The 25,262-nt window shown below is 35.2% G+C and overlaps 1 protein-coding gene across 13 annotated transcripts; it reads left to right on the top strand.

The window, feature by feature from the left end:
• Positions 1-852: 852 nt before the first annotated feature.
• On the top strand, positions 853-25,155 carry LOC106051201 (homeobox protein Wariai-like). Of its 13 annotated transcripts, XM_056027982.1 has the most exons (16): positions 1,002-1,267; positions 1,667-1,837; positions 8,380-8,600; positions 10,039-10,134; positions 11,573-11,794; positions 12,423-12,551; positions 13,599-13,688; positions 14,636-14,743; positions 15,479-15,598; positions 16,258-16,329; positions 16,572-16,643; positions 18,213-18,287; positions 20,504-20,557; positions 21,810-21,923; positions 22,691-22,793; positions 24,467-25,155. In XM_056027982.1, exons 3-16 carry the CDS (start codon positions 8,556-8,558, stop codon positions 24,586-24,588), a joined length of 1,422 nt encoding a protein of 473 aa, XP_055883957.1. In that variant the 5' UTR covers positions 1,002-1,267; positions 1,667-1,837; positions 8,380-8,555; the 3' UTR covers positions 24,589-25,155. The 13 variants fall into 13 exon arrangements, with proteins under 13 accessions (XP_055883958.1, XP_055883954.1, XP_055883957.1 ...); XM_056027983.1 differs by lacking the exons at positions 1,002-1,267; positions 1,667-1,837 and adding an exon at positions 853-961; XM_056027979.1 differs by lacking the exons at positions 1,002-1,267; positions 1,667-1,837 and adding an exon at positions 870-994.
• The last annotated feature ends 107 nt before the right edge of the window (positions 25,156-25,262 follow it).

The following is a 25,262-nucleotide window of genomic DNA, read 5'->3' as shown; positions in this document are numbered from 1 at the left end:
GCGTCATAGAAATCCCGAATTAAATCTCAGTGTTCACTATAGGATTTGTTTGTAGAATGTTTTACATGTTTCGGATGTTCCTTCAGAGTTGTAGATAGTTTACTTCTTAGTCCAAACCTCCTGCAGGACGACGAGGGATGGGAGCCGGCAGGGTTTGAACCCGGGACCATCGATAAATCCAAACAACAGTCCAGAGCGCTAACCGCATGACCAGGCAGCCATCCATAAGTTTGGATTTAGATTTTTAACAGTTCTAAATACTGTGCCCCCCCCCCCGTTTTTTTTCTACATACACACAACTATCTGTGTAAACAAATCACGAGTTAGAGGGCCTTAACATTTAAATTATCTAATCGTTTGCAAAAGAAGACGCAGGGGCGTAGCTAGGAAATTTCCATCGTTGGGGGCCCGGGGGGGGGGCTTGACCTCTTTGGGGGACCCAACATTTTGCGTAATATTTAATTTTTAATGTAAAAAAACACTCATTGGGGGGCCCCACTCCAGTGAAGGGCCGGGGGGGGGTTCAAATTCTCCCCTCTCCTTCCCCCACTACGCCACTGAGTAGACGTCTGCTTTTAATTGACAATCGGTAGACATATATCCAGTTCACTGTAAGCAAATCCATTCATGAAATCGAAAAAGAAAATGCTTTCGTAATCTCAGAGGTTATTTCGATTCAAAAACTCGAGTCCTATTAACAGGCTAAATTTTTTTTTCAACCAGTTTTTTTTTTCCTCTGTTCCTTTTATTACTATTCATATTTGTTTAAATAATCGATATTTGCGGTGAAAATGTGTGGTTAAAATGTTAGCCCCAGTTTTCTGGGTCGACCATGCATACCGTCAATTTGGTAGAGAACAAAGGGGGAATAACCTATTAGTGCGAGAAATCTTGTCCTCGGGTTTTGTTTTGTTTGTTTTTAATCTAGGTTGAGATCAAGGGAGATAATCACCGAAGTCAGGTTCGGATCTGTGGTTCTGACTCTCTTAACATAGTGTGTTACTTTTTTTTTTTCTTTATCGTCAATGACTTTCAAAGAATTGTGTCTTTGTAGAGCTATTGTAATATTTAGGAAGACTATCAGTGTTTCTATGTCTTCTCTGTAGACAGTATGTTGTAGGTCTGGCAATGAGATAGACAAGAGTAATTCGTTTGTGGTTCTTAATGTGATCTAAACATTGCGATAAGTATTATATAGATACGAGACTCTGGTTCCTGATATAGACTGCTCTATTCACACTTGTTCTAATAGGATATGGTGATAGTTGTAAGTTAACAGTGTTACAGAAGATATATCACAACTGGTTTGTAACAGCCATATACGTTTGTGTCATAGTATAATTTCTATTTTAAAAATTTACTATTTAACTCTTTCTCTCCGTAATTATTTTACATCTTCCAATGGAATTATTCATTTTACTCATTTGTATTTCACTACCCTGATTTTGATTCAGTAACTTTTTGTTTGTAATCAGAAAATGTTTTATTTGGTATCGAATGAAACAGAATTGCATGCTCATTTTACACAATGCAAATTCATGTTCATAAAACTAAAAATTAATTTTAATATAATTGGGTCAAATCGACGTTGGTATCGTCAATTAGGAGAGAATGTGTTAACATTGGCCTAATAATTCCTGTTACTGTTACGTATATCAATAATTAGGAGCAGGTTTTGCGGGCAGTTGGAGCGAGGCCGATCATTAAGTAGGCTTGAATGTCAGACCTGAGACGTGGCAACTAGGCATTGATCTCCACGGCCCACAACGAGCTATTGGTTCCCACGGCCCACAGGCTGTGACGTCTCAGGCCGGTCAGTGTTAAAGCCTACTATAAGGTTTGTGTTCAGATCTATTTTAACGCTTTGTTGGTGTTCAGGTCTACTTTAACGCTTTGTTGGTGTTCAGGTCTACTTTAACGCTTTGTTGGTGTTCAGGTCTACTTTAACGCTTTGTTGGTGTTCAGGTCTACTTTAACGCTTTGTTGGTGTTCAGGTCTACTTTAACGCTTTGTTGGTGTTCAGGTCTACTTTAACGCTTTGTTGGTGTTCAGGTCTACTTTAACGCTTTGTTGGTGTTCAGATCTATTTTAACGCTTGGTTTGTGTTCAGGTCTACTTTAATGCTTTGTTGGTGTTCAGATATACTTTAACGCTTGGTTTGTGTTCAGGTCTACTTTAACGCTTTGTTGGTGTTCAGATCTACTTTAACGCTTTGTTGGTGTTCAGATATACTTTAACGCTTGGTTTGTGTTCAGGCCTACTTTAACGGGAGGGTATTTAATTTCATGAAATAAAAGTCGAATTGGGCTACTTATACTTTGTATTTCTTATATTATAATAATAATAAAACGGCTTGTCTTCGAGTCCGAAGATTAGTGAGGAATGCAGTATTTACCGTGGCTACGCAGCCCCAGCTGTGACCTACATATTTTACTACATCCAGGGCAAGCATAACCATTGTCCCCAGGTGGTCAATTTAGATTTTCTTTTCGCCGTCTTGTCCTCGGCAGTGGATTTTCTTTAGGTCTCAAATGTGCAACCCGAGGCCTTCATGAGTAACCTCCAGCTGTCTCGTTCTGAGGCTGCATGCAACCAGGTGCTCTCTTCTATGTTAGCTAAGGAAAGTTGACGCCTAAGCTGGTCTTTGGAGCGTTTCTGTGGGGCGCCTCTGTTACGTCGATCACCTTTTAGCTCACCAAAAAAAGACTGCCTTATAATAATAATAATAATAATAATAATAATAGAAATAATCAAATCGTTCTTCCGTGTAAACAATTGTGATGATAAACCTCTCCCAGGTTATAGGCAAAAACTCTTATTGTCATATCAACCGAGGGAATAATAACAACTGACCTCACAGATACCTTCAAGGCCCTTGTCATTCCTAGGAACATTCTCGTTGCCTGTCAGAGGGCGGTACTTCTGCAGACCTGCCACATCACCAGAAAATTCCTCGGTGGAAACTGTTAAAGGGACTACGATGAATTTTGTTTCCCTTTAACGAAACTCGACCCTGGCCAGAGAATGAATACTCGCTCTTTTATAATAATAATACTATTTATTATCCAAAAGTAAATTTGTCTTATAATGTGTGTATTACACAAAACGAAACATTATAACTATAGAAAACAAAGTATACATCCAAATTAGATTCACTCAAAAGTTACATTTTGAAATGTTTATAACAGATAGTTGAATTGTATTTAATGATTACATTGCCGGGGGGAACAAAGGAGTTTTTGTGTCTTGTTATGACATGATTAGGATTTAGTTATTTGTTTCGGGAATAGGGGGAAAGTTTTACTTAGCGTCGATGACGTAAAGTTTGTTAAAAAGTAGTGTTTGGAGGTTACCTCCTGTTTATTTCATTGTTTGTATTTGACACGGCGGAAGAGCCACAACAGTCTCTTTGTTTCTGTAATCGGTATCCTGTATCCCTTTTGTGATGGTAAAAATCACAAAATCCTGACCCAGTTTTTTTTTTATTTCTTAAATGCTTTTGGCTTTCTTATAAATGTTTTTCTCAATCAGTTGCCCCTAATGGGGGTTTTGTTTTTTACGAATGACTTTAATAGCATTGTTTTGTATAAATTGAACAAAAAAAAAGAATGTGGGAAAATTGATTAAATTATAAACTATTGATTCCATATTAATTGTAGAAAAAAGTTCATAGATTTTTTTTTATTAAACCACATTAAGATCTTCTTATCTTATCTTATATAATACAGACGTTACTTCAAAAAAGAAGATGATTACGTCCTACGCGTCATGCATTTAGTCATGCATATTAACCAATGACAGAGAAGACATTCAAATATAAGTTTCTCTTCAGCAACCTACGAGGCAGTTTGTGACCTAATTTTATTTTCACGTAACTGAGCTGGTTGGGTCCTAGTGTAAGACATGACTGTCAAAAGTCCTCCTCCAAGGTACAGGGGAGATAACACGTAAGAGAGGGTCGTCCAAAGAAAAGCTTGTTGGATAAGGTAGAGATGAACTCCTGTTGAAAAATCAGAGCAGGAAGGACTCAAGCCTCCCGTAGTGCTCTGGCAAGAAACTGGGCCGTGCGGCGTAATGCCTCGTAGTTACCATACAAGTCGAGCGACTGGTCAGACACGTCCCCCCTTAGCTCTCGGCGCTGGGGACACTCGTACAAGATATGCGACACTGGTTCGACGCTCTCTCCACAGTGACGGCATCGGGAGTCATAGTTCGGTGATTAGCACCACAGTAGTGGCGCTAGCTTCATGTTGGGTCACTCGGGCTCTAATAGCCTCGAATGCCCGAGTTATCCCTGTTAATTCAGCCTCATGGACCAGAGAGCCGATCTGGTTCTGTCCGGTCTGGATAGTCTATAAGGGCCCCATACCCAAATCTATCGGGGTCCCTCAATACCGACCCATCGGTATTGGATAAGGTAGAAGAATGACCAGCCTCTCTCTCTTGATATCCTGCTAAGAAAAGCTGCTGACCAGGAAAAGTGGAGGGAATTTGTTTACGTGAACTGTCACAGCACCCATACGACGAAAGGGACACATTGAGATGATGATGATGTCATTTATTGATGCAGTTACTCGCCCTTTCCTCGTGCGCTCTTCCATTACTCAATTTAACGTTTGACAATGTCAAGTCTTTCAAACTCCTCACCTAACCTATTACACCAAAAACAAATCTTTAAATCTTATTTCTCCCACTTCCCATTCTCTGATGAAGTTGAAACTTTACACAATTATTCATGGCCGATGATTAATCGAAAAATTGACCGATTATCTGCTCTGTTAGTCGTAAATCAATAATTTTGTTTTATATAGAGACCACTTGTTAAGGGTAGAGAATTGGCTCGTTGACTTAAAATTTGTAAATAACCAAAGATAATCATAAAACCTTCCATTTTTATTTTTTTTATTTTGCTTGATTAAAATTCGTTTTATACTTTGTTTGAAAGACTTTATCTGGGGCATTTCTAATGCAATATCTGTAAAGTAGTCCATGTCTCTTGTATACGTGATTGATTTGTCTCGAGAGACTTCACTTGGTATCGTTTTCTTTGCAGACCGTCTTGGCCTCCATTTCTTGGTCTTCATGTCTTGGCCTTCATGTCTTGGCCTTCATGTCTTGGTCTTCATGTCTCGGCCTTCATGTCTCGGCCTTCATGTCTTGGTCTTCATGTCTTGGTCTTCATGTCTTGGCCTTCATGTCTTGGCCTTCATGTCTTGGCCTTCATGTCTTGGTCTTCATGTCTTGGTCTTAATGTCTTGGCCTTCATGTCTTGGCCTTCATGTCTTGATCTTCATGTCTTGGCCTTCATGTCTTGGTCTTCATGTCTTGGTCTTTATGTCTTGGTCTTCATGTCTTGGTCTTCATATCTTGGCCTTCATGTCTTGGTCTTCATGTCTTGGCCTTCATGTCTTGGCCTTCATGTCTTGGCCTTCATGTCTCAATCTTCATGTCTCGGTCCATGAGTTCGAACGGCGGTGTCTTAGTTTCCTTTGAGTAGTAAATCGATATAATTAACACAATAACTATAACTTATAAAGAGGAGCCCGATCAGTTGATCGAAAGGTTAATCAATCTCCTTAAGAAGTGATCACGCGATCAGGGGATCGATTGCTGGCATAAGGAAACAAAAGGGAAGCAATCACTGTGCTTGATATAGTTTCTTTCGTTGATTTCCCCTTGGCATTAAATATTGTGTTTAAGCAAAGATTTTTTTTTCTCAGATAAGGATAATTGTGGTTTAACGATCAATCAATAGTAGGCTTGGTAAAAATTCAAAACACTATAAATAAATAAATAATGGATGCTGGAAATATGTGCGCTAAAGTAGGTTACATTTATCAGGCTGTAGACATACTCTATGACGATATTCTTGCTATCTCTCTCTAGCCTACTCTCCACTTTTCTTTATCACCCTCTTTATATCTCAGACGTTTCTCTCTCTCTCATATCCCATTCTCTCTCTCTCTCTCTCTCTCTCTCTTTCTCTCACTCTTTGTTTATTTCCTTTTATCTTATTAGTCATTCCTATCTCACTCTCTAACTCTCATTCTTTTTCTCTCTCTCACTCTCTCTCTAACTCTCTCTCTTTCTAACTCTCTCTCCCTAACTCTCTCTCTAACCCTCTCTCCCTAACTCTCTATCTTTTTTCTCCCTCTAACTCTCTCTTTTTTTCTCTCTCTAACTCTCTCTCTTTTTTTCTAACTCTCTCTAACGCTCTCTCTCTCTCTCTTTAACTCTCTCTCTCTAACCCTCTCTCTCTAACTCTATCTCCTTTTCTCCCTCTAACTCTCTATCTCTTTTTTTCTCTCTCTAACTCTCTCTCTCTCTTTCTAACTCTCTCTAACGCGCTCTCTCTTTCTCTAACTCTCTCTCTAACCCTCTCTCTCTAACCCTCTCTCTCTCTAACCCTCTCTCTCTAACCCTCTCTCTCTAACCCTCTCTCTCTCTCTAACTCTATCTCTTTTTCTCCCTCTAACTCTCTATCTTTTTTTCTCTCTTTCTTTTTTTCTCTCTAACTCTCTCTCTCTCTCTCTCTCTTTCTCTCGTCACATATTTCACACGCCTATCACTTGTCTTGTTTCTCTCTTTATGTACTCAATTTTTTTCCAGAACAAAAACTTTTCTTAATGTTATGAAATTCTAGACATAGATCTGTAGCCTAGGCTTAAATTCAAATGCCTTCTCTATCAACTTAGAAATAGTTCAAATTTTAGATTTATTTTTCCTACAATCAACATACGAACCACTCATCTAAAATGTGATCATTTTTAGCCACAATCGATTTTTGACTTGTAATTCCTGGAAAAAAAAAGAGCCACGAGCTGTTAAGAGGCAATAACTGAGCTTTATTTTGAGAGCCGATATCTATAAATCAATAAATCGCCAATGGTTGTAAATTTAATTGTTCTTAGGAAAACACTTAGAAAACACTTTGTAAAACACTTAGAAAACACTTGAAGTTGAAACTCGGAAATTAAGTCGAAAGATCTACACACTGGTGAACAGATATGTGTATACTGGTAGAGGTGGTATTAAAAAAAAACTCAAACATAGCATTAAATTAAAAAATCAGACAAGAAAATAAAACTAAAATACTATTTAACTTCTTTAGACTAATATTAGAATATTCGTCCTCTGTTTGGGAAACCTAAAACAGAAAAAGAAACTAGAACAGACGAAAAAAAAAAAAAAGCACACTCATAGAGACAAGAGTAACGCCATTAACTCTTTCTCTCCGTAATTATTTACCACATTCTGGTGGAATCAACGATTGTAGCGTCAGTTAGGAGAGAAAGAGTTACGGAAATCACTAAACTTAGAATCATTCCATGCTACAACAATTTGTACAAATGCTCCTTCTTCCCTAGTACTATTAGAGTTGTCTAAATCAGCCAGGATAATCAACGACTTGGTGGATTTTAAGTCACTGATTAACATGCATGACTAGATTAACACAGGAATATGCGTAGAAAATAATTATCTTCTCCTTTAAAGTATTGTCTGTAATGTATAAGATAAGAAGACAGAAGACTTAAATCCTCCCTCGCCATTCGGCCCATTGGTCGGCAAGCTGTCTCCTCAAAGTCTCTGGCAATCTCTGGAGAGAAGAGAAGTCTGAAAGTCAAGTAGTAGGTGGCTGCCTGGTCGTGAGGTTTGCGCGCTGGACTGTCGTTCGGATTTATCGATGGTCGAGGGTTCAAATCCTGCCCGCTCCCATCCCCCGTCGTCCTGCGGGAGGTTTGGACTAGGAAGTAAACTATCTTCAACTCTGAAGGAACATCCGAAACATGTAAAACATTTTACAAACAAACAAACAATATCATAAAAACACTAAACCAAAATTTACACATTTCAAAACACAACATAATAAAATACTAGGGAGGTGCGATGGCGGAGTAAGGCGCTTGGCTTCCGAACCGGGGTTCCCGGTTTGAATCCTGGTGAAGACTGGGATTTTGGAGCGCTTCTGAGTCCACCCAGCTCTAATGGGTGCCTGACATTAGTTAGGGAAAAGTAAAGGCGGTTGGTCGTTGTGCTGGCCACATGACACCCTCGTTAACCGTAGGCCACAGAAACAGATGACCTTTACATCATCTCTCTATAGACTGCAAGGTCTGAAAGAGGAACTAATAAAATTCTCAGACACAAAGACACATTTTTTATTCCACATCCTAGGACAAATGAATACAAATGCCCTCTACTTGTAAACAAATCATTGCATGGCAGGAACGCCCTACACTTTATTACTCACTTGATGAAATAATGTTGAAAAAAAATTCAAAGTTGTGTTTGTTATCGATTTTAAAGAAATTACGTTTTAAATTCCAATTGTATAGCCTAATAATGTGACATTGATTTATTTTCTGCTCTGTTAATTAGAGTTCGCCCAATAGACTCCAAGTTTTGGGTGTGTTCTTTTGTTCAATAATGTGCCAAAACGGTACTGAAGGAGCTATGCAGCTATAGGTTGGTGGGAAATACGAACCATGGAACTTGATCAAAGTGAGACACATTATTCGTTTGGATAGACAGATAAGATATTTAAAAACACCACTATGTCTAACAAAAGGGGACACGACTCTGGATATGAAGATGAACAGGTCAGTATTAATTTAAACTAAGCTTCTAATAATAAGTTTATAAAAAATATCGCAAATATTGATTTAAAAAAAAAAAAAGCTGTCTATAAATATGATTTTAAAAAAAGTAAAATAAAAAAAATTTAAGACAATATTTTTCATTATGAAGCTGATGACTTTTGAAAGAGTTATTACTTTGCTATTAATAACGAATGATAATTTTTTTTAAAAAGGGAACTTTTTTTTACCCCATCCCAACTCCATTCTCTCACCCTTATACATTTCTTTACCAAAAACAAATGTATAAATTTACTCAGAGTATATAACATTCTAGTTTAGTGATATAGATTCAGACTTAGAAATGTAAAAAGACAGTAGTTTAGACTGATTCCCACATAAGACATAAGCCAGGATGACTGCCTGGTCGTGCGGTTGGCGCGCTGGACTGTCGTTTGAATTTATCGATGGTCCCGGGTTCAAACCCTGCCCGCTCCCATCCCCCGTCGTCCTGCGGGAGGTTTGGACTAGGGAGTAAACTATCTTCAACTCTGTAGGAACATCCGAAACATGTCAAACATTTTACAAACAAACAAAAAATTTAAGACGGTGTGCAAAACGTTCCAGAACGTCTATTTATACTTATTTAACCCATAGACGGCGCCATAGACTATCCAGTGATTTAACGTTTAGTAAATATAGTTGATAGTTTGAAGTAACTTCTGTATTTTAGAAGATAAGATCTCCGGACCAAATTGAATTTTTAGATGATATTATTTTGAAAAATTATAAGTCAAACCAATGTGGCTAATTAGCTAGTATTTTTTCCCCACTTTTTTTTATAAGCTGTAAAATTTCGAGAAAATCGCTAGAGCCGTTTTCGATACCTGGGTCCACCCAGGTCTTAGGTTTTGCACATAAAGAATTTGCAAGGTGATAAAAAGAATGCTAAAAATATCATTCCGTTCATTTTATGAAGTTAGATAACGGTAAAGAGTTGGCTTAAACATAAATAGTTACGAGGTCACGAACAATTCATTTGTATTCTGTTGTTCTATTTCCCATAATTCCCTGGTATTTTTAACATTCCTCTGTAAGATGATTACACTGTTGATTTGATAAACCACGATTTTGAAATTGTAGAAGTAAGATTATTTTCCAAGATTTGCTGAAATAAAATGCAAACATAATGAGTTGTTGCTACTTTATTAAAGTAAAACATTGACAGAACTCAAAAACAGCGTCGCGTGTTTCAAAAGTAGCTCTTCAATTTTTTACACTTTTATTCGACTGTATTTCTGAACATGCCAATCCTTTTGTTCTCTTGATAGGATTCGGTGGGACATTTCCGTTTGAAAACTTAAATTTCTATTTAACCTTCAGATATTATAGTAATACCTTTGTAACTGAATGTATTATTGTTTTTACTTGATTATATTTTTGTTTCTTTTGTTGCCTCTAGAATGATGTGCACATATTGTGCCAGAAAAGTTCTCTTGGAGAGATCATTACGTTTTTACAGTCTAGTCCTCGTGGATCCAGATTACATTGGTATTATGTAAGTGATTACTTTGGTATTACGTGATTACTTTGATATCATTAAGTGATTACATTGGTATTATGTAAGTGATTACATTGGTATTAAGTGATTACATGGGTATGACTATTATGTAAGTGATCGCATTGGTATTATATGTGATTACATTAGTATTTTGTAAGTGATCACATTGGTATTATATGTGATTACATTGGTATTATGCAAGTGATCACATTGGTATTATATGTGATTACATTGGTATTTTGTAAGTGATCACATTGGTATTATATGTGATTACATTGGTATTATATGTGATTACATTGGTATTATGCAAGTGATCACATTGGTATTATATGTGATTACATTGGTATTATGCAAGTGATCACATTGGTATTATATGTGATTACATTGGTATTTTGTAAGTGATCACATTGGTATTATATGTGATCACATTGGTATTATATGTGATTACATTGGTATTATGCAAGTGATCACATTGGTATTCTATGTGATTACATTGGTATTATGCAAGTGATCACATTGGTATTATATGTGATTACATTGGTATTATGCAAGTGATCGCATGGGTATTATGTAAGTGATTGGTTATATCTATTACAGAAATCAATCAGGTCATTTTAAATCTGAAATATTTTTTCTTTAAAAAGATTTGCTATCGTCCTTATATGCTCCTCCGCCCATTCTCTGAAAGAAAAATGTTTCCAAATGTTTGACATAATTCGGATGTCCCTTCAGAGTTGAAAATAATGTACTTTCTTGTCCAGACATCTCGCAGGACAATGGGAGATGGCTGTGGGAAGGGATTGAACCCGGGACCTTCGAGAAGACTGAACTTACAGGGGAAAATATACCTTCATTTTTCAAACTAACGTTTGTTAACAATAAGAAGTTAAATGAATGGCTGCCTGGTCGTGCGGTTTGCGCGCTGGACTGTCGTTCTGATTTATCGATAGTCGAGGGTTCAAACCCTGCCCACTCCCATCCCCCGTCGTCCTGCGGGAGGTTTGGACTAGGAAGTAAACTATCTTCAACTCTGAAGGAACATCCGAAACATGTAAAACATTTTACAAACAAACAAACAAATAAATGCACGTGTCCCTAGGTCAATCTAGTCATGCATGTTAATCAATGGCTTAAACTCATTGGTCAAGTCATTGGTTTTCCTGGCTGACTCTAAAGGAGAAAATAAATTTTATTTGACATTCGAAAATTATTCTTGTTCTACCAACTAGTACTTTATTCTGAGATCTCTGTAAAATTATATGTTTTTATGGTGTTTTTTTTTCCTGGCAACGTAAAACTAGAAGGCATATAAACTCCACATTACATTCGCCACATAGATCTCTGTATACTTTGTTTATATTAAGATTTTTTAAAGATTTTATCGCATCTTCTCACTGGGTTTGGGACTCTACTTTTGTTTCTGTCTGATTTCTAGGATGGAGAAACAGCTTTACACGCAACTGTTTTAAGCGGAAGGAAAGATGTGTGCGAGGTGATGAGTATACTGCTAGACCACGGAGCGGACATAAACGCCCAGACGGTTGTGGAAGGAAACACGGCTTTACACCTTGTTATTTTGCATGGAGTTTTTCCACGAGATGTCGACACGATAGTGTTCTTCTTGGAGAGGAAAGCAGATTTGAATATCAGAAATAAGGTTCGGCAATCATATTCAAATCTACTAGATCACACTAGTGACTAGATCTATAAGAAAACAAGTTATCCATACAATTAGATATAAAGAGACACATACGACCTTTGTAGTTTAAGTTAAATGTGCTGAAAAAAATTCTATTAGATATTTTAAGGTTTAATTCAGTCTAAATAAAATGGGCATCATGTTATGGTTAAGATTAAAATGAACCATAAAGTTTGTTTTTTTGTTTTTTAAGTATTACCTCCCTTCTCCACACTCCATCAAAGTAAATGATAAATCTCTAGTGTATTTGTTAATATGATGAAGTTACGTCTGTAATTTATAATATAAGAAGATAAAGCTTTTTCTGTGATCTTACCTCCGCTTAGCTCCTGGTCCCAAACTGTAGAGCTGCACATAACTAGGCCAGGTAGGCCTATAGAATATTTCATCATGATTATCCTATAAAGATTTTTATGTTGACCATAACTCTTCTTTTGGAATCACTAAGGCACAATATCTTTCATAGCTACATCTACATTTTTTGTTTGACTTACTAGCTTTAAACTTTCCTCATTGCATCACACACAATCAAATGTTAGAGACATTGGTCAGTGTTTAACTTCCTCCTTTACTTTATTCCTCAAAGAAACTCAGAACACCTTATGATTGTGCAATAGCCAATGGTCACTATGAACTTGCTGGAATTGTAAATGGTACTGTCCCACCAGATAAGGCCAAAGAACTTTATCTTCAGAAGTGTAGGAGTAAATATGGGGTGAGTATTTATACACTTTATAAGTGCACAATGCAAACAACTGTCAAACAGGATCTAAGCAACAGCTTTTAAGTCATTTCATTTTTTTTATCTTGTCATCAGTTTGAGTTTTACTACCACAAAATCCTTTTTTCCATGATGACTCAATAAGGTATCACATGCATCACTAATATTATAGTCTGACAGTTACGGTGGGCAGGGCATTTATCCCATATGGGGGACAAATGTATGGCAAAGGCAGTCTCTTTGGTGAGTAGAAAGGTGGTCGGCATAACAGAGGTGCTCTGCATAAACACTTTAAAGACCAGCTTAGGCACTAACTTGCTTTAATTGATATAGAAGAGAACACCTGGCTGCAGGCCGCTTTGGAATAAGCTGGAGATCACTTTCAAAAGCTGCTGGATACACTTTTGAGATCAAATGTCAGAGGGCAGATGTAAACAGCAAAATGGGAATCAAAATTGACCATTGGTGGACAATAGTTATAAAACGAGCCCCCATGTTGCATGACAATGGTGTTGGTTCTAAGGATAGCACCCATTTATGAAGCAATGTGATCTTTTAATGTTACCTTGTAGCAGGTAAAGCTAAAAGTAGTCTATCAGATGTATTGTCAATAACTATCTCCATGCGACTTTATTGTTAATAACAAGTTCCCAAATGACCTATATTTAATATATTAGTAAAAATAAATTATGAACACGTTCATCTGTGACAATGATGCTCTACCTAAAACATACCTGTCTCAGATCCTCATAATGATATCTCTAATAATTATACCTTTGAGATAGTAATATACTTATATATATATATATATATATATATATATATATATATATATATATATATATACATAAATGTAACTTAGTTAATGATTAATACACCAAAGTTAATTGTAACTTGTACAGAAAACAAAAGTAAGAAACATGTGCTATAGTTAGACATGAACACAAAGATAAATTATATATAACATTTGTAGTTACATTTTCACAGTAAGTTCTTTAACTTAGTCATAAAACAATCACAGTTCTTTTCATTCCTTCACAGCCTGAAATAATTCAAGCTATACTCGAAAGTAATGGGACAAAACTGAAGCACTGCTTAGAACTTGGTGGTGACCCTAATGTACTGAATAAGGTATGCTACCAACTGCATCGTTTTTCTTTTAAAAATTTTACATCATTTAGTTTCTGAATGAACCTAATGCTCCCTGTTCTATTTCATGGAGTGTGTCTGTATGTTTCTATGGTAACTGTGGGAAGATGGTTGTGAATGATGCAAGATAGGTGGCATTGTCATCATTGGTCTTAGTTAGGACAGACCACTCCAGAATGTGAGACTGAAAGGCTGTGTTATTGTAGTGAGTTAGATTTTGTTGAAAAATATTATTACTTAAATATAGTACATTTATTTTATCTAATATCAACTTGATTTTGTCTATATTATCATAAAAGCTAAATTTAGTTTTGTTCAGGAAAGATGTTATTCAAATTATTTCAAATTTTATTAGTTAAGATATATTACGCCAACAGCAGTTTAGTTGTCTACCAACAGTTTGGTGCTGCAAGTCAACGACCGTCAACAACATCCTCCAGTTAAAAAATAATTTAAAAGATGAAAGGTCTAGAACTTAAAAAACAATTTCAAAATGTTCATAGTTAACAACTTAAATTATTTTCAAGCAAAACTATGGTCCTAGTTTTTTTAAACTACTAAATCAGGGGTTCTCAACCTGTGGGTCGTGACCCCCTTAGGGTCAGTTGAAGATTTGCCTGGGGTCGCCTAAGACCATCGATAAATGGATTGTTTTTGTCAATTCTTCTATTGCTGTGGGTGAGTGGGGGTCGTGGAAAAGTGAGGGGTTGTAAAAAGGGGTCGCTGAGCTTAAAAGGTTGAGAACCACTGTACTAATGATCAGTAAAGACATTATATTAACAGTTTTCATTAAAGCAATCAACTCTGTCTGTAGCTCTAAAAAGAAACTTTTAATAGAACTATGTGAACAATGTCATCCTTCCTTATACAAAACTTTTTTTTTTGTTTTCAACTTATTGATATTGAGTCACTTTTCTTTTATCTGACAGCATGGAGCAGGTGCCATTCATTACACAGTGACTCACTGTAAACTACCGGTGTATGATACTTTACTGTTGCTGTTAGAATCAGGAGCAGACGCCAATTTGAAAGATGAGATAAGAGTATATTTTATATAGCTGTAATTTCTGTTTTGGTATTGTATTATCCTACTGTGTTATTGAAACAAATAATAAACATTTAATTACACACATTAGTGTATAAAAAAATTGCCTTAGAGACCTAGCAGTCTATGTATGAGCAGTTATATGTATAGCTCATTTGTTTCTGTGGTTAACATTAACTACAGTATCACGTATCTTAACAATGACCAATTACCTTGACTTTTCCTAGCTATCAGAGCTGGATAATATCCTAAATCATAAATTAAATTTCAATCAAAATTCTTGATCTGTCAGCCAATTAATTTACTAAAGATCCAAGATGCACATTTCATTATATTTGTAATTAAAATTACCTTACCATGATTTGAAATTAAACTTAGTGCCTATTTCTCTATTTAATGAATCAGAAGTATTGTATACATTAGGTTGATTATATCAAATTAGATTGTATTTAGATGTGACAGTCTAGTTGTGCAGCTATATTTTTATTATTAGAAAGCATTGACCATTTGCAGCTTTTAGGGTTAAAAAATAGGGCATTATTTTGTGCGCATGTGTCAACTTCTGTCAATATGGAAAGGATAAAGCAAAAATAGAGTCAAAAATATTCTAGCGTTGAAAAAGCTATCGAACCTCTTTTTTTATTAATCCTTTTTTTATTGCACAATAAAATATGTCTCAGCCTCTCATATTGTCATAATAAGATTTATGTTTTCTTTGTCTCTGTAAGAAGGAGATAGTGCATTGAATCTAGTCATCAAGAACACCAAGTTAAGAAACAGTGGCGTCATGGTCCAGTGTGCTCAGCTGTTGATTGATTGGGGTGCTCTGGCAGAAAGTAGGGATGTGGTGAGCAGTTTTGATTTTTTGTTGTGATAGAAGGTATAATGCTAAACATTGAACCAGTTGTTGATATGTTGGGTTGTGGCTTCTGGCAACATATCTAATCATGGAGGGGTATTAACTCACACCCAAATGTGAATCAAAGCTTGAAGCCCTCTTTTGTGAACTAAATAAACTTATTTCTTATTACAATTATTTACAAGCTTTTAATCTCAAAAGATATATTAAAGGACAAATGTTAAAAGAATTTCAGTATAACTCTCATCTCACTTAAAGCTCTCACTGCAGGCATGTACATGTGAAAGACAAGTCCAGACCATTGAACAATTAAAAGTAACTTTTATACAGAATGGGCCACAGTCGCTGTCACTAATAAATGTTGTAACCTCAAAGTCATAATGCCATTTGATTAAAATAATATATAAACAACCTAAACTGACCCCCCCTTTCCATGATGTCATTACATTCCACTTTCAAAGTCTGTCAACTATGCTAAGCTAAATATGCGCATTACAGTACATGAATTATATCACATTACATCACACACACACACACACTCCATAACACTCCAAGAATATGCAGAGAGGTTTTTTGTGTTATTCTTATATGTCCTACGCATTTCATGTGTCAATGTAGTACACTTTTTTATTCTATCTTATTCTTAGGATGGAAAGAATGCCCATGATCTTGCCTTGGAGAAAAACTATACAGATGTAGCAGCTGTTCTGAAGAAAAAGGTTAAAAATAAATATATTTATATATCTCTGAGAAACAAAAAAAAAAGATTTATAAAAAGTTTTTCTAAATCATTTGTGTAAAGTTTACAGATCAATGACATATAGTTAAACTGTTGTAAATAGTATTTGTATGTTTCAGTCATTTTCTGCATTGTATGAAATATTTTCATAAAACATTACTAATTGTCAGCTGTACATGTATAGCTGAGGGGAGATAAATGATTTTATTGTATCTATAACAGCCTAGAAAAATCAGCCAAAACAAAGCTGAAAGAAAGAAAAATGTAGTATTTAAAGAAATAAACTCAGAACACGTAAGTGGGCTGCCAACAGTTTTTAGAAACAGAAATGCTTTTCATTTCATGGCGCACAGTAGGTTTGAGTTCATAAATAGTGTTTCCATTTTAATTGAGTACTGCAGCAATTGCCATTTAACTGGTTTATTTACCAGTTTTCATCATTGCTAGTCATGTCTTGTGATGAAGAAACTCAACATGTAAATATATCAATAACACCACTAGAGTCTAATTGTAATAGTAAGAAGAAAATACACTAAAGCCTAGGTAGGCTGCCACTAGTACTCAAATCATGGATGCTGATCTGCTGCACTAATTAGCTTTAGGACTTAGGTTCTCCCGTGCCGTTCGGCGCATTGGGAGGCAAAGCTGTCTCCATAAAGATCTGTCAAGTTTGACGTTTCTGTAGCAATAGTGGTATTACAGGGTGGGGTCGCTAGCCTCACGCCAAACCCTCCTCCTTTCTCACCCGGGCTTGGGACCGGCGGAGTTGCACTAATAGGCAGTGTAAAACTAACATGACATGACCATCCAGGCCTCAACTCAAAAACTAACATGACATGACCATCCAGGCCTCAACTCAAAAACTAACATGACATGACCATCCAGGAATCCACTCCAAAAAAAAGTGTCTATTCTCTTCTAATGCCCTGATTGTTTGATGTTGTCTATTGCTTGTTTCTACTCTTCTTCATTGTTCTTGGCTGAAAAAATAAGAGCCAAATACCTTGAACAGTGTCTGGAAAAAAACTTTTTTCTTCTCTTGACTTTGGTCATATTACAATTAGTGCTGAGAATAATTCACTGGAACCTCGTCTAGATCCTTATTGGAATCTGCTTCTATAATGTTAAGGTTTAGAAAGATGTGGTCTACATTTCTTCATGTTTTACATCTCACACAAAAAAACATTTTTACACATTGAAAAGCGTTAGTATAGATAATAATAAAACAAATATGTGAATGAAAAAGCATTTCTGTTTTATTTTTTGGTCACTTTTAATTCTCTTTTTTTTTCTGTGAAAAGCTTTCTTTTAGATTAGCAGTACAGTTTTAGCGCCACAGTATTTCTACTTTTGATTCGTTACTTTTTTAACATTTATTAACTTTCTTTTGAATTAACAGCTGTAGCCTTTTTATATTTAAAATATCTTTTTTATATAATAAACATTTTTTTTTCTATGCTCTAAATCAAAATAGAATTTTTTTTTCCTAAACACTTTTTTTTACTTCCCTTTGATTTGTCACTGACCTATTAAACTTCTTTAACTAACATTCAAATTGGGCTAACATTCAATCAGATGAATTACCTATTTGGACTGACTATATACCAAACCTGTCTTTGGTATGATGACATGACCTACAGGACATGTTCATGTCATCAGGCCTACCTGTTATTTGAAACAAAAGAACAGAAAACCACATTGGTTCATTGAAACTTCAAACAACTGGAATTGGATGTACTTGTTTTTAGGCTTTAGGTTTTGTTTGTTTGTTCTATAAGTTTTCTCTTTTAGAAAATTCAGAACAAATTCATATAATAAATGTAGCTTCTTGTATCATGTTATATCCTTCAATGACTTGATCAGGAGTTTATCCCTACACCTACACCTGATATTCCCATAGAGAAGTCACCAAGCCCTGAGTTGCCAGAGCTACCAGAGGTATCCAAATGTGTGCTTTGATTCTTATCCTTGTTGAGTTGAAGTGATAAACCCTGCTGTTAATGTGTATTTTCTGTGGCTTTCATTAAATATTTTACAATGTATTTTTAAATGATATAGTTTGTCGTTACTCCATTGGTTTTTAACTACTTTATTTAAAAATATGTGTGTGTTTCCTCCCTTTCCCAGTTTATGAATTAAAAAATTTAATATATATTTAACATAAATCTAAAATGAAACAAACAACGCTGATTCTCAAACAATGAAGTTTTATATAATGAGCAGTACCTTTATGCCTTTTCATTTAGGAGTAGCCATCTTTGATTCTAAATGGATAAGTTATTACAAAGGATTTAGTTACATCTCTGATTGGAACTAATTTTTAATGGTTTTGATAACATAGGGTTTGCTTCATGAGGAATTCAAATCAATTGCTCTTTCTTCATTATTTAAAAAATTGATCACAGAAATATTTCCTTTCAAAGAAGTCATCAAATAATGTTATTGTGGTGACACAGTTGTTGTGCGACGTGGGTGGCCGACCGTGCTACATGGTCAAGAGAGGTGTGCCGGTCATGTGTTGTCAACAATTGGAACAAAAAAAACATCTAGCGGATTTCTTGTGTATAAATGTTAGTTTGATGTACATTATATTAATATTAATTTCTTGCAATTAAAGACTTGTATCACCACAACTGTTTCATATAGGATTTATTAAAAGCATTTAAAAGTTTAGAGCTAAAGCTTTTCAATAACAATATCTTTCACCGGGATGTTAAAAATAGTTACTTCCTTTGGCATTGTATGAAGTAATATAAAGTATTTAGTATTCATCTCAAGCCTTGCTTCTCATAATTAAATAGATTTAATTATAATTAGATTTTCTTCTGCTATTCTTTTAAAAATAATTTTTTTTTTAAATATCTAAATATTAGCATTATACACTGGCTACACCTGCTGATTTGTTTCCAGGCTATATAGTGTTTATTTAAGAGAGAACATCCTTTCCTTTCATGTTTTTTTTTAACTTTTAATAAACACGCCACACTTCAATGATGCCCCTTAGATACTTTTTAGCTGTGATTAATAGATTTGGGCTATTACAAAATATGAAGGTTTGACAAAAAAAAATTTGTAAATAGCAATGTTCATGCTGTGAATGTCAAAACCGTGTCTTAGCAAGAGCTAAAAGGAACTTCTGTATGAAATGTCATGTGAATCCATTCAATAGTTTAAGAAATCTCTTGATACATAGTTGCACAAATCAGTCAGTCAATGAGTGAGTGGTATTTTAAGGAGTTCTTTGTCATTTCCTCCTCAGTCACTGACCGGGGGATGAAATGACCTGTCACCATTTTAAGTTTATATATAAATATATGTAATGAAATTAACAAAATTCCAATTCTTTTAATAATTTTCTAATTGATATTTTAAAACATTTAGTCACAAGAGTAAATAAAGTCAAATAATTCATCACTTAGTGTTATCTACAAATATTTATAGTGAAAAAAAAATATTTGAGAAATTTTAACATTTTACATGTAATTTTCTAATTTGACAATAATAAAATGTTTAATAATAAATTTTAACTACATGAATTCTGAAATTAAGAAAATTTAGAATTGTCTTTGAAAAAAATTTCTAATGATGTAACTAACATTTTGTAACTTTCATTTCTTGTGTATTAATATTATCTTTCATATTTTTTTCACATAGTTGAAGCTTTTATCTTTTATCTTAGGATGTTAGTAAGTCAAATGAATTCATAAAAAATGGAAATAATGTATTTTTAATGTTTTGTAAATGAAATGAGCTGAAACAGCCACATTTAAAAATAACGATAAAACAGTCATCACTGAAAGAACCATCACTCTAATGCACTGTTGTTTACACCCATGCTATTTGTATTTTTCTGATACAAACTTAAGTTTTAGGCTCATCTTTAATATAGTTCATTGATTGTTATTGGCCTGTTATTTTTGTACTTTTTTATGTTTTCTGGTATAAAGAAAAAAAAAAGGTTTGGGTGATAATGTTTTTCATTATTTTAGTTTGCTAAAAAAAAAAAAAATTTAAAGTGTTTCTGAAATTTGTTTTATGTGATAAATACTGAACAGAAGCGCCACTATTCTTTAATATTATTAAAATTGAAATATTAATAATGCTTTGTTGTGGGAACATTTCCTGATAATTTCATTGTACACTTTCAACTCTAGCAGGAACCAGAACCTATTCCAGTGCCGGCACCAGTGAAAGATGAGCCTAAGCCGGTTAGTAAATTTACTAGCTCTAGTGTTTCACAATTTAACCAGTGAAGAATGCGATTTGTTATTTATCACAATAACAGAAAGGCAGATTTATTTAGGGATTTCTTAAGATTTAGAAGTGTTTTTTTATTGTTTTTCTTTTGTCCCTGCTGTCATCCAGCTCTAATGGGTTGTTTTTTTGTAGATCTAATAACTCTTTATAGACAACATACATAATGGTTATCTTGGACATTGTGCCAGCCACATGGCACCCTGATCTTTAACTATTGGCCAAAGATAGAGATAACCTTAACATCATCTGCCCCATAGATTTCAAGGTCTGAAAAGGGAAACTTTAGTTTCCTTTTCACCTCTTTTCATATGCAGATTTAACTCTTACAATTACTGAATTCTGTAAATATTTTATTTGTAACAATTTTATTTTCTCTTAAACATGAAACTGCTTTTATGTCTTATGTATTTCTGGGAATATTTTTTTTATTGCTTTTGTATCTTACATGCTTACTAAGTGTACTGTGGCCCTAACTCTTTTGTTAATCCTGTGGAGGATAGGGTATCAGGGAGAAGGTTTCCATGCTGCCTTTAGGCCCTCAACTCTACTGGAGTCAAGATTCAAACTCAAACCCCTAGTGGCTTAAACCTTTCAGCCACACATCTCACTTTTTCAGAAATGTAGACTATGATGTCATATGTTATGGTTAGGATCTAAGTCACCTCTAGCAGAAAGGAAGGCAATGACAGCAGGCAGGTTTAAACTCTTGACTTTTGTGACTACTGCTAGAAGCACTTATCACACAACTAGGCAATCATGGGGGGCCTGATGGCAGAGTGGTTAAGTGCTTAGCTTCCAAACCTGGGGTCCTGGGTTCACTTTTCGGTGAAGACTGGGATTTCGAATTTCAGAATTTTTAGGGCACACCTAGAGTCTAATGGGTACCTGTCTTTAGTTGCAGAAAATAAAGGCTGTAGGTCATTGTGCTTGCCACATGACTTCCTGCTCATTAATCATTGGACAAAGAAACAGTACAGCACAATAGATCTTAAGGTCTGAATGGGAATTTTACTTTACTTTTTTATGCAATCATGACCAGACTTCTCAACAAAATTTTATTTTCAATACCCATTGAAACAAATTTTAGCTGCATAATCTATGAAGACACAATTTAAAACTTCAATTTGAAAGGACCAAAAAATATTTATTAAAAAATGGAATTATAGCCTTAGAATTTAGTCATTGTTATTTGTTTCTAAACAGGAGCCTCTCAAGTCCCTCCCTGAAGTCACTCTGTTGGAAGATGAAAATGAAAGACACAAAGAGATTAAAAGTTTACTAGACAAGGGAGTTGATATCAACCAAAGACAGGAGTCTGTGAGTTTTTGTATAGATTTTCGGTTTAAATGAGTTACAGTGAAATGTTGGTATATAGAATATATTTATACTAGTCCTTGTTTATAGAAGACAAAACTAAGATTAGTTAAGTTCACAGAAAATTGTAACATATCTCACAGCCTACAGAATGATTTAAGAAGTATTCATGACAAATTTGTGTGGATTTCTATAAATAGCTTATCCCTTTCAATTAGCTTTGTATATTACATTATGACACAGTTTCATAGTAAACTAAGCATGAGCCAGTATTAAGAACTTGAAATTTGCAAATTATGGCTTAAGAAAATGTATTATAAAAATGTGTTTAATGTTAAATTCATTAGCTTATGATGTCTTGTGTCCAGGGATGGATTTATGTCAGAACAAAACTGCAACTACTTAGGGCCTCACCTTTAAGGAGGACTTTCACATTTAAAAAATTAGAATTTTTTACAAAATATTAAATATAAAGAAAATAAGTTTCTTCCTACATAAATATGACTTTAAATTGTTAGGTGCATTTATATTTAATTTTGAAGAAGGTGGTCTCCACAAAAGTCATGTCCAGGGATTCCCCTTACTAAATTCCAGCACTGCTTGTATCATTGTAGAACAAAGCAATTAATCTTTATTGTTTTTCACATGACTTTTTGGTTAAGCCTTTAAACTCCTAAAGTTTAAATTAGACTATATACTATATCACATTGAAACCAAATAACTCAGCAATATTATGTATCATTCTATGACATTGTCAAACCTTTCACCAGACGGGGAACACTGCCCTACATATATGCGCAGAGAGGAACTATGGGAGTACTGCCCAGCTCTTACTAGACCACAATATTGATTCTAAACTAGTGAACAAAAAAGGTGAGTTGGTCAGTAATACAATATTTATCAATTACATTAACTTTTATAAAATTTAACCTAACAAAAATATATAGATAAGCATAGCATGGTAAATTGATATGAGTGTAGTATTTCTCTGGAGAGCTGATATGATGTAGGAAGGGTGGTCGAGAGGCCAAGTACGCTTGAACTTGGCTTGGCTGCCTGTGAAGGGGGCTCGAGGTTCGACACCCGACTCGGGCAGAGTTGTGTTTACTGAGCGCCTTAAGGCAGCACGGAAAACCAACTCCTAGATACCCCCTCCCCCCACTGGTCCACAAAAGAGATTGGACCAAAAGCGCTCTGAGCATGCTATAAGCATGAAAGTAGCGCTATATAAAAGCTATAATAATAATGAGAGTATTTCTCTGGAGATGTGGGATTACAATTTTTTAGCCCCACATTGTGAAAGAAATGTACGTGCAACATCAGCTATGCTCAAACTAGGGCTCACATTCAATATTTGATCTTTCAAAACTACTACCCATGGCATATAATGTAGCCGTAGTGCTTCAGTTCCATAGGACTCAACCATTTTTTGCAGTGAAGTGAAGTATTTTGGAAATATATATATGTTAGTTTGCTTTATTCCCACCAAGAGTATTTTTGTCTGGCCTTGATACCATTACCTTGTCCTTTAGTTTTTGGGACCAGTGGGATACCACACATGATCTGTTGACAATCTCTCTCCATTCTCTTTGTCTTTTGCCAGGATTAGAGTTGCTTTCAATGACAGACCTGTCCATTTATTGATATATTTGATATTCTTTTGTCAGCATCTCCTTTTTCTTCTTTTTACTGTTCCCTGTATAATGGTCTTTGCAAGCCCTGTGGACCTCATGATACGGCCACACAGTCTTAGTTTGCGTTTTTGACAGTGGTTAGAATGTGACCAATAGCCATTGTGATCTGGTTTTGTATTTTCCCATTTGTGGTGCAGTCTTTGTAGGTGATATCTAGAATCCCTCTTTAGCATCAAGCATGATTCCATGGCTAGGACCCTCTGTAGCATCAAGTGTGATTCCATGGCTAGGACCCTCTGTAGCATCAAGTGTGATTTCATGGCTAGGATCCTCTGTAGCATCTACCATGATTCCATGGCTTGGACCCTCTGTAGCATCAATCGTGATTCCATGGCTAGGACCCTCAGTAGCATCTATCATGATTCCATGTCTAGGACACTCTGTAGCATCAATTGTGATTCCATGGTTAAGACCCTCTGTAGCATCAAGCGTGATTCCATGGCTAGGACCCTCTGTAGCATCTATCATGATTCCATGGCTAGGACCCTCTGTAGCATCAATTGTGATTCCATGGCTAGGACACTCTTCTCTAATTCTGCAATTACAGACCATGATTCACAAGCATACAAGAAAGTTGCCACTACCAAAAAGGGCATCAGTCTTATTTTTGTTCTGAGTGCTCTTCCTTTTGACTTTCCAAATTGTTTTTAGCTTTGCAAGTGCTGCGTTGGACTGAGCCATTCTGGCTAGTAGTTCAAGTCTGTTTTATTGTCTCCACAATACTTAGAACTTTTATACTTGTCAGCTTTTCCCCTCTGATATTCATCTTGTTCATCGCCATGAAAAGATACAGCTCAGTGGATAGGACTGTTGTTACAGTCGCTCATCAACTTTCCCCCTCTTGCTCAACAGGTCAAACAGCTTACGTTGTGGCCAGAATGAACAAAAGCACGCCCGTGATGAAAGCAATATTTGACAAACAAAAGAAAGATCACTCTTCAGCCCAAGACTCTTCAGCTTGCATCATTTTATGACATTTTCAAACTATGTAAATAATATTAATTAATCTTAGGACTAAAAGACAAGCCTTATTATTATTAGATAAGGGGGTGGGTGGGGATTGTTTCATTTTGATAATGGCAATCAGTAAGAACAAAAAATAAGATAAAAACTTGTTATAGTGTGTTATAGGGAAAAAAAAATAAAGATAATATAAAAACCTACATTGTTATAATATAACTAGCTGTTACTAAAATTCTCATGTACTAGTTGTAAATAGCTGTAATCAATTATTGCTTTGTAAGTTACCTTATTTCTAAATAAGATTGGGTTTTGTGTTTTCAGTTCACATTTATACAATTTGAAGACAGTGAAACGCATATTCAAAAACTTTATCAGCTTGTATTGAAGTGTTGTTTTTATTTCATTACAGTTTCACAATTTTTAGTTCAGATCTCAGAATATTTCTATTTCAATGTTTAACTTTGTTCTATTTAGTTAGTTATGAGATTGTGTTTCTTAAGAACAACATGTTGTTGTAAATATGAAGTTAAACCTCATTTGCAGGTCTTACTGTAATAAAGGCGTGTTTTGACATAGAAGTGTCTTAATGCATGATTACTTTATTTAGTTCTTTTATGAAGATTTCAACCTATCCCTAAGCTTCACATAAATCTTCTAGGTTTTACAAACTCAAATGTTTTCCAAT

Source organism: Biomphalaria glabrata, chromosome 4 (assembly GCF_947242115.1).
Source record: "Biomphalaria glabrata chromosome 4, xgBioGlab47.1, whole genome shotgun sequence".
NCBI classification, from domain to species: domain Eukaryota; kingdom Metazoa; phylum Mollusca; class Gastropoda; family Planorbidae; genus Biomphalaria; species Biomphalaria glabrata.
The sequence above is the reverse complement of the archived record's forward strand: the minus strand, read 5'-3'. Positions and strand labels throughout refer to the sequence as shown.